This window comes from Rana temporaria, chromosome 13 (assembly GCF_905171775.1).
Source record: "Rana temporaria chromosome 13, aRanTem1.1, whole genome shotgun sequence".
Classification (NCBI taxonomy): domain Eukaryota; kingdom Metazoa; phylum Chordata; class Amphibia; order Anura; family Ranidae; genus Rana; species Rana temporaria.
This window is the reverse complement of record NC_053501.1, coordinates 120,613,831-120,626,330: the sequence shown is the minus strand read 5'-3', so window position 1 is coordinate 120,626,330 and position 12,500 is coordinate 120,613,831. Positions and strand designations below refer to the sequence as shown.

The following is a 12,500-nucleotide window of genomic DNA, read 5'->3' as shown; positions in this document are numbered from 1 at the left end:
CCAGTCCAATGACACGGGATCCCGGGGTGACCCCAGTACAATGACACAGGATCCCGGGGTGACTCCAGAATGACACAGGATCCCAGGGTGACCCCAGTCCAATGACACAGGATCCCGGGGTGACCCCAGTACAATGACACAGGATCCCGGGGTGACCCCAGTCCAATGACACGGGATCCCGGGGTGACCCCAGTCCAATGACACAGGATCCCGGGGTGACCCCAGTCCAATGACACAGGATCCCGGGGTGACCCAGTATGACACAGGATCCCAGGGTGACCCCAGTACAATGACACAGGATCCCGGGATGACCCCAGTACAATGACACAGGATCCCGGGGTGACTCCAGTATGACACAGGATCCCGGGGTGACCCCAGTACAATGACACAGGATCCCGGGGTGACCCCAGTACAATGACACAGGATCCCGGGGTGACCCCAGTCCAATGACACAGGATCCCGGGGTGACCCCAGTCCAATGACACAGGATCCCAGGGTGACCCCAGTACAATGACACAGGATCCCGGGGTGACCCCAGTACAATGACACAGGATCCCAGGGTGACCCCAGTCCTATGACACAGGATCCCGGGGTGACCCCAGTACAATGACACAGGATCCCGGGGTGACCCCAGTCCAATGACACAGGATCCCAGGGTGACCCCAGTATGACACAGAATCCCGGGGTGACCCCAGTATGATGACAGGATCCCGGGGTGACCCCAGTATGATGACAGTATCCCGGGGTGACCCCAGTACAATGACACAGGATCCCGGGGTGACCCCAGTACAATGACACGGGATCCCGGGATGACCCCAGTACAATGACACAGGATCCCGGGATGACCCCAGTATGACACAGGATCCCGGGGTGACTCCAGTATGACACAGGATCCCGGGTGACCCCAGTACAATGACACAGGATCCCGGGGTGACCCCAGTCCAATGACACAGGATCCCGGGGTGACCCCAGTCCAATGACACAGGATCCCGGGGTGACCCCAGTCCAATGACACAGGATCCCGGGGTGACCCCAGTACAATGACACGGGATCCCGGGATGACCCCAGTACAATGACACAGGATCCCGGGATGACCCCAGTATGACACAGGATCCCGGGGTGACTCCAGTATGACACAGGATCCCGGGTGACCCCAGTACAATGACACAGGATCCCGGGGTGACCCCAGTCCAATGACACAGGATCCCGGGGTGACCCCAGTCCAATGACACAGGATCCCGGGGTGACCCCAGTCCAATGACAAAGGATCCCGGGGTGACCCCAGTCCAATGACAAAGGATCCCGGGGTGACCCCAGTACAATGACACAGGACCCCAGGGTGACCTCACTGATGACATAGGACCCCAGGGTGACCTCACTCTGATGACATAGGACCCCAGGGTGACCTCACTGATGACATAGGACCCCAGGGTGACCTCGCTCTGATGACATCGGACCCCAGGGTGACCTCACTGATGACATAGGACCCCAGGGTGACCTCACTGATGACATAGGACCCCAGGGTGACCTCACTGATGACATAGGACCCCAGGGTGACCTCACTGATGACATATGCTCCCAGGGTGACCTCACTGATGACATCGGACCCCAGGGTGACCTCACTGATGACATCGGACCCCAGGGTGACCTCACTGATGGCATAGGACCCCAGGGTGACCTCACTGATGACATCGGACCCCAGGGTGACCTCACTCTGATGACATAGGACCCCAGGGTGACCTCACTGATGACATCGGACCCCAGGGTGACCTCACTGATGACATAGGACCCCAGGGTGACCTCGCTCTGATGACATAGGACCCCAGGGTGACCTCACTGATGACATCGGACCCCAGGGTGACCTCACTGATGACATAGGACCCCAGGGTGACCTCACTGATGACATCGGACCCCAGGGTGACCTCACTGATGACATCGGACCCCAGGGTGACCTCACTCTGATGACATAGGACCCCAGGGTGACCTCACTGATGACATATGCTCCCAGGGTGACCTCACTGATGACATCGGACCCCAGGGTGACCTCACTGATGACATCGGACCCCAGGGTGACCTCACTGATGACATCGGACCCCAGGGTGACCTCACTGATGGCATAGGACCCCAGGGTGACCTCACTGATGACATCGGACCCCAGGGTGACCTCACTGATGACATAGGATCCCAGGGTGACCTCGCTCTGATGACATAGGACCCCAGGGTGACCTCACTGATGACATCGGACCCCAGGGTGACCTCACTGATGACATAGGACCCCAGGGTGACCTCGCTCTGATGACATAGGACCCCAGGGTGACCTCACTGATGACATCGGACCCCTGGGGGACCTCCCTGATGACATAGGACCCCAGGGTGACCTCACTGATGACATCGGACCCCAGGGTGACCTCACTGATGACATCGGACCCCAGGGTGACCTCACTCTGATGACATAGGACCCCAGGGTGACCTCACTGATGACATAGGACCCCAGGGTGACCTCACTGATGACATAGGACCCCAGGGTGACCTCACTGATGACATAGGACCCCAGGGTGACCTCACTGATGACATAGGATCCCAGGGTGACCTCACTGATGACATCGGACCCTAGGGTGACCTCACTGATGACATCGGACCCCAGGGTGGCCTGAATGATGACATAGGACCCCAGGGTGACCTCACTGATGACATAGGATCCCAGGGTGACCTCGCTCTGATGACATAGGACCCCAGGGTGACCTTACTGATGACATCGGACCCCAGGGTGACCTCACTGATGACATAGGACCCCAGGGTGACCTCACTGATGACATAGGACCCCAGGGTGACCTCACTCTGATGACATAGGACCCCAGGGTGACCTCGCTCTGATGACATAGGACCCCAGGATGACCTCACTGATGACATCGGACCCCAGGGTGACCTCGCTCTGATGACATCGGACCCCAGGGTGACCTCGCTCTGATGACATCGGACCCCAGGGTGACCTCGCTCTGAGGACATAGGACCCCAGGGTGACCTCGCTCTGATGACATCGGACCCCAGGGTGACCTCGCTGATGACATAGGACCCCAGGGTGACCTCACTGATGATTTCGGACCCCAGGGTGACCTCACTGATGACATAGGACCCCAGGGTGACCTCACTGATGACATAGGACCCCAGGGTGACCTGTCTGATGACATAGGACCCCAGGGTGACCTCACTGATGACATCGGACCCCAGGGTGACCTCACTGATGACATAGGATCCCAGGGTGACCTCACTGATGACATAGGACCCCAGGGTGACCTCGCTCTGATGACATAGGACCCCAGGGTGACCTCACTGATGACATCGGACCCCAGGGTGACCTCACTGATGACATCGGACCCCAGGGTGACCTCACTCTGATGACATAGGACCCCAGGGTGACCTCACTGATGACATAGGACCCCAGGGTGACCTCACTGATGACATAGGACCCCAGGGTGACCTCACTGATGACATAGGACCCCAGGGTGACCTCACTGATGACATCGGACCCCAGGGTGACCTCACTGATGACATATGCTCCCAGGGTGACCTCACTGATGACATCGGACCCTAGGGTGACCTCACTGATGACATCGGACCCCAGGGTGGCCTCACTGATGACATCGGACCCCAGGGTGACCTCACTGATGACATAGGATCCCAGGGTGACCTCGCTCTGATGACATAGGACCCCAGGGTGACCTCACTGATGACATAGGATCCCAGGGTGACCTCGCTCTGATGACATAGGACCCCAGGGTGACCTTACTGATGACATCGGACCCCAGGGTGACCTCACTGATGACATAGGACCCCAGGGTGACCTCACTGATGACATCGGACCCCAGGGTGACCTCACTGATGACATCGGACCCCAGGGTGACCTCACTGATGACATCGGACCCCAGGGTGACCTCACTCTGATGACATAGGACCCCAGGGTGACCTTACTGATGACATCGGACCCCAGGGTGACCTCACTGATGACATAGGACCCCAGGGTGACCTCACTGATGACATCGGACCCCAGGGTGACCTCACTGATGACATAGGACCCCAGGGTGACCTCACTGATGACATCGGACCCCAGGGTGACCTCACTGATGACATAGGACCCCAGGGTGACCTCACTGATGACATAGGACCCCAGGGTGACCTCACTGATGACATAGGACCCCAGGGTGACCTCACTGATGACATAGGACCCCAGGGTGACCTCACTGATGACATAGGACCCCAGGGTGACCTCGCTCTGATGACATAGGACCCCAGGGTGACCTCACTCTGATGACATAGGACCCCAGGGTGACCTCACTGATGACATAGGACCCCAGGGTGACCTCACTGATGACATAGGACCCCAGGGTGACCTCGCTCTGATGACATAGGACCCCAGGGTGACCTTACTGATGACATCGGACCCCAGGGTGACCTCACTCTGATGACATCGGACCCCAGGGTGACCTCACTGATGACATAGGACCCCAGGGTGACCTCACTCTGATGACATAGGACCCCAGGGTGACCTCGCTCTGATGACATAGGACCCCAGGATGACCTCACTGATGACATCGGACCCCAGGGTGACCTCGCTCTGATGACATCGGACCCCAGGGTGACCTCGCTCTGATGACATCGGACCCCAGGGTGACCTCGCTCTGAGGACATAGGACCCCAGGGTGACCTCGCTCTGATGACATCGGACCCCAGGGTGACCTCGCTGATGACATCGGACCCCAGGGTGACCTCACTGATGACATCGGACCCCAGGGTGACCTCACTGATGACATAGGACCCCAGGGTGACCTCACTGATGACATAGGACCCCAGGGTGACCTGTCTGATGACATAGGACCCCAGGGTGACCTCACTGATGACATCGGACCCCAGGGTGACCTCACTGATGACATAGGACCCCAGGGTGACCTCGCTCTGATGACATAGGACCCCAGGGTGACCTCACTGATGACATAGGACCCCAGGGTGACCTCGCTCTGATGACATAGGACCCCAGGGTGACCTCACTGATGACATCGGACCCCAGGGTGACCTCACTGATGACATAGGACCCCAGGGTGACCTCACTGATGACATAGGACCCCAGGGTGACCTGTCTGATGACATAGGACCCCAGGGTGACCTCACTGATGACATCGGACCCCAGGGTGACCTCACTGATGACATAGGACCCCAGGGTGACCTCACTGATGACATAGGACCCCAGGGTGACCTCGCTCTGATGACATAGGACCCCAGGGTGACCTCACTGATGACATAGGACCCCAGGGTGACCTCGCTCTGATGACATAGGACCCCAGGGTGACCTCACTGATGACATCGGACCCCAGGGTGACCTCACTGATGACATAGGACCCCAGGGTGACCTCACTGATGACATAGGACCCCAGGGTGACCTGTCTGATGACATAGGACCCCAGGGTGACCTCACTGATGACATAGGACCCCAGGGTGACCTCACTGATGACATAGGACCCCAGGGTGACCTGTCTGATGACATAGGACCCCAGGGTGACCTCACTGATGACATCGGACCCCAGGGTGACCTCACTGATGACATAGGACCCCAGGGTGACCTCGCTCTGATGACATAGGACCCCAGGGTGACCTCACTGATGACATAGGACCCCAGGGTGACCTCGCTCTGATGACATAGGACCCCAGGGTGACCTCACTGATGACATCGGACCCCAGGGTGACCTCACTGATGACATAGGACCCCAGGGTGACCTCACTGATGACATAGGACCCCAGGGTGACATTATTAGAGGGTTCCAATTTCTGCCCCTCCACATGGTCAATGTTACAGGATGTCTTGTGCTAGGTGCACATTGTGACCTCCGGACATCACCCTGGGATCCGGGGCTCATATCATTACCATTGGCCAATATTCTGTAGTTTATCCCCTCCAGACAGGTGAACGTTCCATGTATTGGGTACACTTCACTGGCTGCATGCTTGTTCCATGCCAGAGCGCCTGACAAACCAGAGCTAAAGAGAGCCGACACCCCCTGAGATCTTCTAAGCCTGGCTGACCACACCGAGCTTTGTACAATATACAGGAACGAGCAGCGGAAGACTGGCGAGGTCATCTCTTTGCTCCCCCCTCCTTTCTCCACCTTCACTTCTCTCCCCTCCTTTCTCACTTTTCCTGCCCTCCTCTATTCCTCCTCATCATCTCTCCCCCACCACCTCTCTACTCTTCCTTCCCCACTCACTCTGCCAATCATTTCTCCCGCCCCTCCTCTCTACCTTTCTTCACCCCAAACCCCCCATCTCTCCTCATTTCCTTTATCTCCCTTTTCTCCTCCCCCTCCTTACTCACCCTGCAAATCATTGCCCCCCCTCTCATCATCTCTACCCCACCACCACCTCTCTACTCTTCCTTTCCACTCTGCCAATCATTTCTCCCCCCCCAACCACCTCTCCCGTTCCTTTCTACCTCCCCTCTCATCCTGTCTCCCCCAACCACCTCTCCCTTCTCATCCCCCCACCACCTCTCTTCCTTTCTCCCGCCCCCCCCCCCCATCTCATCATTTCTCCCCTCTTCATTCCCCATCATCCGTCCTCCACCCTCTTTACTCACTTCTTCTGCCCACCCCTCCTTTCTTTCTACCCCCCCTCCACCATCTCTTCCCCACTCTCTTCCTTTCTCCCCCACCACCTCTCTACTCTTCCTTCCCACAATGATCTTCTCTCTCTCACCCCACCAATCATTTCTCCCGCCCCTCCTCTCTACCTTTCTTCAACCCAAACCCCCCCCCTTCTCTCCTCTTTCCCTTCCTATTCCTTTCAACCCCCCCTCCTTACTCACCCTGCAAATCATTGCCCCCCCCCTCTCATCATCTCTCCTCCACCACCGCTCTACTCTTCCTTCCCACCCTCATCCTCTCTTCCTTTCCCACTCACACCGCCAATAATTTCTCCCGCCCCTCCTCTCTACCTTTCTTGTCCCCCCCCCCACTCCTGTTCCTTTCTACCTCCCCCTCTCATGTCTCCCCAACCACCTCTCCCATCCCCCCACCACCTCTCTTCCTTTCTCCCGCCCTCCTCTACCTTTCTTCTCCTGCCTCCCCTCTCCCTTTCTACCCCCCCCTCATCATGTCTCCCCAACCACCTCTCCCTTCTCACCCCCCCACCACCTCTCCTCTACCTTTCTTCTCCTGCCCCCCCTCTCCCTTTCTACCCCCCCCTCATCATGTCTCCCCAACCACCTCTCCCTTCCCACCCTCCTTTCTCATCCCCCCACCACCTCTCTTCCCTTCTCCCACCCCTCCTCTTCTCCTGCCCCCCCCTCATCTCTCCCCTCTTCATTCCCCATCTCCCACTTCACCCTCCTCCCCTCTTTCAACCCTATTTGCTCACCCTCCAATCATGTCTCCCCCGCCACCTCTTCCTTTCTCCCACCCCTCCTTCTACCCCCCCATATCACCTCTCCCAACCCTATTCTATCACCCCCCCACCCCTCCCAACCCTATTCTATCATCCCCCCCATCATGTCTCCTTCACTACCTCTCCCTCCCTCTTCCTTTCTTACCCTCCCTCTTCATTTCTTACCCCCCCATCTCCCTTTCTTACCCTCCCTCTTCCTTTCTTATCCCCCCCCCTCTCTTAACCGCCCCCCCCCATTATCTCTTTCTTCTCTCGTCTTCATTTCTCCTGCACCCTCTCCCACTTCTCCCCTCTTCCTTTCTCCCACCCCTCCTCTTCCTTTCTACCCCCCCCCCATCACCTCTCCCAACCCTATTCTATCACCCCCCATCATGTCTCCCTCACTACCTCTCCCTTTCTTATCCCTTCCCCCATCATCTCTTTTCTCTTTCTTATCTCCCCCCTTTCTCTCGTCTTCATTTCTCCCGCACCCTCTCCCACTTCTCCCCCCTTCCATTCTCCTTCTCCCCCATTAATTCCCCCTCCTCTCATTTTTCCCGGCCTCCTCAGTAGGATCGTTATTGGCTGCGTTCCGTTCGTCTGCCATTGCCGGAGGGAAGGTTAATGACGCACGCCCCCGATTCAGGACAAAACACCCGACCCAGTAAAAAAAAAAAAAAAACACAACCACAAAACACGTGTAAAGAAATACTAACTTTAATAATGAGCGCTTGTAACTCTCCTTTGGTATAATCAAGGCAAAAAAAATATCTTTAAAATAATATGAAAAAAAAAAAAAAAAGTCATGTACAAGGAAGTGACGCAGCAATACGAGACGTAGATGATATGTTGCTGCAGGTGGCGAGACTTTGGTATCAGAATATAAAGTGTGCATGCAATAAATTGGGGGTCTATGTACATGTGTGGGGGGGAGGGGGACATAACATGAGCATTTCTCTGTGCGCCCCGTCTTGTACACCAGCAAAAGCTGCTTTCCCATTGGTCTGGCTGTGTAGTCACATGACTACCTTCCTTTCCAAGCCTCTTCCTCCTCTCAGATACGAGGATCGATCTTCGGGGCTGAGATACACACAGGACTGAACCGGCTACAGACAGCAGAACAACCTACCCAACCTGACCCTACCAACTAGCCGTATCTATGGAAGGAAATCAGCATCACTGGAACCCAAGAGGGCCAAAGGCCCAACATCTTGAGGACCCAACATCTGAAGACCCAACATCTTGAGGACCCAACATCTTGAGGACCAAACATCTTGAGGACCCAACATCTTGAGGACCAAACATCATGAGGACCCAACATCATGAGGACCCAACATCATGAGGACCCAACATCATGAGGACCCAACATCATGAGGACCCAACATCATGAGGACCCAACATCATGAGGACCCAACATCATGAGGACCCAACATCATGAGGACCCAACATCATGAGGACCCAACATCATGAGGACCCAACATCATGAGGACCCAACATCATGAGGACCCAACATCATGAGGACCCAACATCTGAGGACCCAACATCTGAGGACCCAACATCTGAAGACCCAAGACCCATCATCTGAAGACCCAAGACTCATCATCTGAAGACCCATCATCCTCAGGACCCATCATCCTCAGGACCCATCATCCTAAGCTTGGCAATCAGCCATGACCCCACGTTGGCAGAGGATGTCCACTGACCACAGACATCCCCCTCCATCTAATGGTCTGCAGCAGCTTGTCTAAGCCTTCTTACTTCAGAGGAACCCCTAAAATAAAACAAGTCCTGGGAACCCCTGCTAGAACCAATTCAGCGGGGTTCAATTAAAAACAATGCCCTGGATAATGTTGGCCAGTGGGAAGAATGTCCCTCTTACCGTGTTGTTTAGAATGCCAACCTGTGATGTAGTCGGCTCTCCCAAGTGGTGTTAGCCCCAGAACTGTACCGGCACAATCAAATGGGGGGGGGGGGGGGTCAATCAGTCAAACCTCCAGTAACCTCTAGAGGAACTCTGGTTGAGAATAACTGGTCTACAGATCAGAGCAGGCTATCCCGGCCTACCCTCAGGGAACCGTACAGAGTAACCGTGGCCAACCCCCCCCCCCCCTCCAGTCTGAGGTCCCTTTCCCATTACTGAGCCGCCCTTCTGCTCTCCGTCTGTCCTATCCCAGGGCACCTCAATGCCTGCACCCGATCTTCTACTCTATCCAGCCTGAAGACCCAAGTGGGGTCACCAATGTGCTTCTTCAGTCAGGAAAGCAGCAATGCACAGGAGGTGGCCAGGACAACCAATCAGAATTCACTTTACTGTATCCACTAGAAATGGGACTGGTTGGTAGTCACTGCCGACTGTAGGGACACCACCGATGGACCACCAGTATGAAATGGGAAGACTTGTGTTAACGGGAGAGGCTTCCAGGATTTACACATCCAGAATTAATCTCCCAGTAGCTTTTAATCGTGGAAAACTCTTCCAAATCAAGCCAAAAAAATGATGCAGGAAGAGATCCGTGTTCTCCTGAGGACGCTTAGCGAAACTGGTGAAGTGGGAGGGGTTATGGCCTCTAGGGGGTTGGCCTTTGGTTTTCTATGTGCCTAGTGTCCATTTCTCCTATAGGTGGCAGTATAACCCCAATGTCTCCTACTATCAATCTGTATCCCTCAATGGACGATGGAGAAATTCTGATTGGCTACGACGCGTTGCAGTTCTGTACACAGCACAATTGCACTTACTGCCCAGGCGCTGGAAATCGCACCCCGCCGTGCCGTGTCTGGAACCCCCCCTTAAGCCGAACCCCTTAAGCATTGACTGGATGAAAGTCTAGGAAACTCGAAACCATAGATGGCCAGGGGTGCAAACCCTTCTGAGGCCAAGTCTGAAATTGGGTCATTCTCCCTAGAAACGGGTGCAAGATGCCAGCCGGGGCAAATTTTCTGCCCCACGCAAGGAGGAAGTCGCCTGCCCTTGGTATTAATCCATAGTCCTGACCAACGCGTTTCACCCAGACCTAGGCTTAATTGTAGAATATAGCTAAAGCCAATGTTAGTAGATGAAACGCATCAGTGTAGGAGGTCTCTCTGGTTGGGAATAAGTGGTCTACAGATCAGAGCAGGACATCGTGGCCTACAGACAGGGAACCGTTCAGGAGTAACTGTGGACGATCCTCCACCTCTCTACCCATCCCAGTCAGATCCCTTTCGCTGTCGTTTTCAGCACCTGGGCAGGAGTGCTGTGTATAAAGGATATGAAACGCATCAGTGTAGGAGGTCCCAGGACAGTGCTCTCTTGTCTGCATCAATAAAGATTGTCAGCTGACTTCCTTCCCTTTTTTTTGGACTTCCTCTGCATCCTTCTGGGCACTTGTTCTTTTATCAAATCTAATGAGAGCCCCCAAATAAAGTCTGAGAGTTCAACATTTTTTACTAGTATTGGTTCATAAACAACAACAACATAGAACGACCAACGCGTTTCGGGGGCTCGAGGGCCTTCCTCTTCTTTAGGGCTACAAAACATATATGAATTTCTATAAAACGGAAGGGATACATCCCAGCTTTATATAAACCAATAAAGTAGTTCAGATATATGGAGATCTGTGGGATAGTGGCTAAAAAAGTGGGACGTCTTTGAGCCGACGAAACACGTTGGGAGTCTATAGATATTCTAAAGTCATTTCTGAACCAATACTAACAGTTCTTAGACTCTTTGTTTTTTTGTTTTGGTCTGGCACTCTCATTAGACTTCGTACATGGAAATCTTCAAATCTTTGGCCAACCCCCCCCCCCCCCCCCCCAAGTGTGAGGGACACCCCATTTCTTTTTTGAGAGCCATTACGTCTTATCGCGATCTGACGATTTAAAACCCAACACCTTGTTTCTATTGGTTACAGTTCTTTGACAGGTCCAAGATGTGTTCTCACTCTGGTCATTGGAAGGGGGGGGGGTGAGGTGGGACGAGATGGATCAGGTGTGGTCATTAACGGCCGACACTTCCCTCCAAAGGCAAAGGGTAGAAAGAAGTCACCGAACGCCTCTATACGGGACGATGGAGTTCAGATTCTGGGGGCCGCGATGATTCACAGGTCGGTGACCACCTCGCTACGTCCTTTGGATTGGAGGTGGGAACCGGTGGATGAGACGCACTGAGGTGTGGGGGTGGGGAGAAGGAATTCCAGCATGCAGCAGCTCCGGCTACAATCATTATTGCCGTTCGGTCAGGAACCCATCTTTGCTGAAATCCAAAACAACAGGGGGGGGGGGGTGCAAGTCTATATAACATGTGGCTGAGAAGAGGGGGGGGTACCCTTGAGGTCACACCCACCTCAGAATCGGGATTGCATTGTACAAAATCAAAAGGTTTCTAGAAGGCACAAATCAGTATTGTAGAGCGGCTGTCAGAGCGAGTCGTGTGCTACGAGAAGAGGAGCCCGTCTTGTGCTAAGGGAAAAGGGGGAGGAGGCAATCCACTCGCCCGCCATCTTGATGAGTACAGTTCGCTCCCTTGCGTTGTGATTAGGGGGGTTTTCCAGGTCTCGCCGTCCCACTTGTGCATTAGGACCCCTAAAAAGTTTCCCTGAAAGTGACGGAAGGGGGCGACAGGCCCACAATGAGATACAGTATAAAGATGGCCGACAATCCCTCCCCTTCCCCCCCCTTCCCCCCCCGTGATCGGAGAGAGTCTAAAGAAGAAAGAACGTGGCTGCCTGTAGCTGACGGGCGGACGGGCCTCACTGTCTCCGCTCCACGGGTTGTTGAAGACACAGCTCGCTCCCGGCGGAGATTATCGGTAAGTGATTGTCCATGTGGTAGCTGATGAGGTGGCTCACGCTCTCGAAACGGTGGTCCTTAGTCCGAACCTGGCAACAAGAGAAGACCAGTTAAGCAGGATTCCCATGCGGGGGCCCCCCCCCCCCCCAACACAAAACATAGGAGGAAACTCACCACTCCTTCCGGATCCACCAGCAGGAGGTGTTTGGGCTGCCCGTTCTGGAGGCCCGTCAGGACGTACTGCCCCGGGGTGGTGGTGCTCTCTCTTACGAGAAAGTCTCCATTGACTCGTAGAAGCCTCTCGGCCTCCTTCCGGGTCATCTTCC

General features: G+C 55.0%; 1 protein-coding gene across 1 annotated transcript; it reads right to left on the bottom strand.

The window, feature by feature from the left end:
- Nucleotides 1-12,058: 12,058 nt before the first annotated feature.
- SHC1 (SHC adaptor protein 1) lies at nt 12,059-12,500 on the bottom strand (the record flags this gene model as incomplete). The annotated part of the gene is given in 2 exon segments (XM_040332805.1): nt 12,059-12,263; nt 12,349-12,500. Coding segments are annotated over 2 exon segments (281 nt in total), but the record flags the coding sequence as incomplete, so codon positions are not given.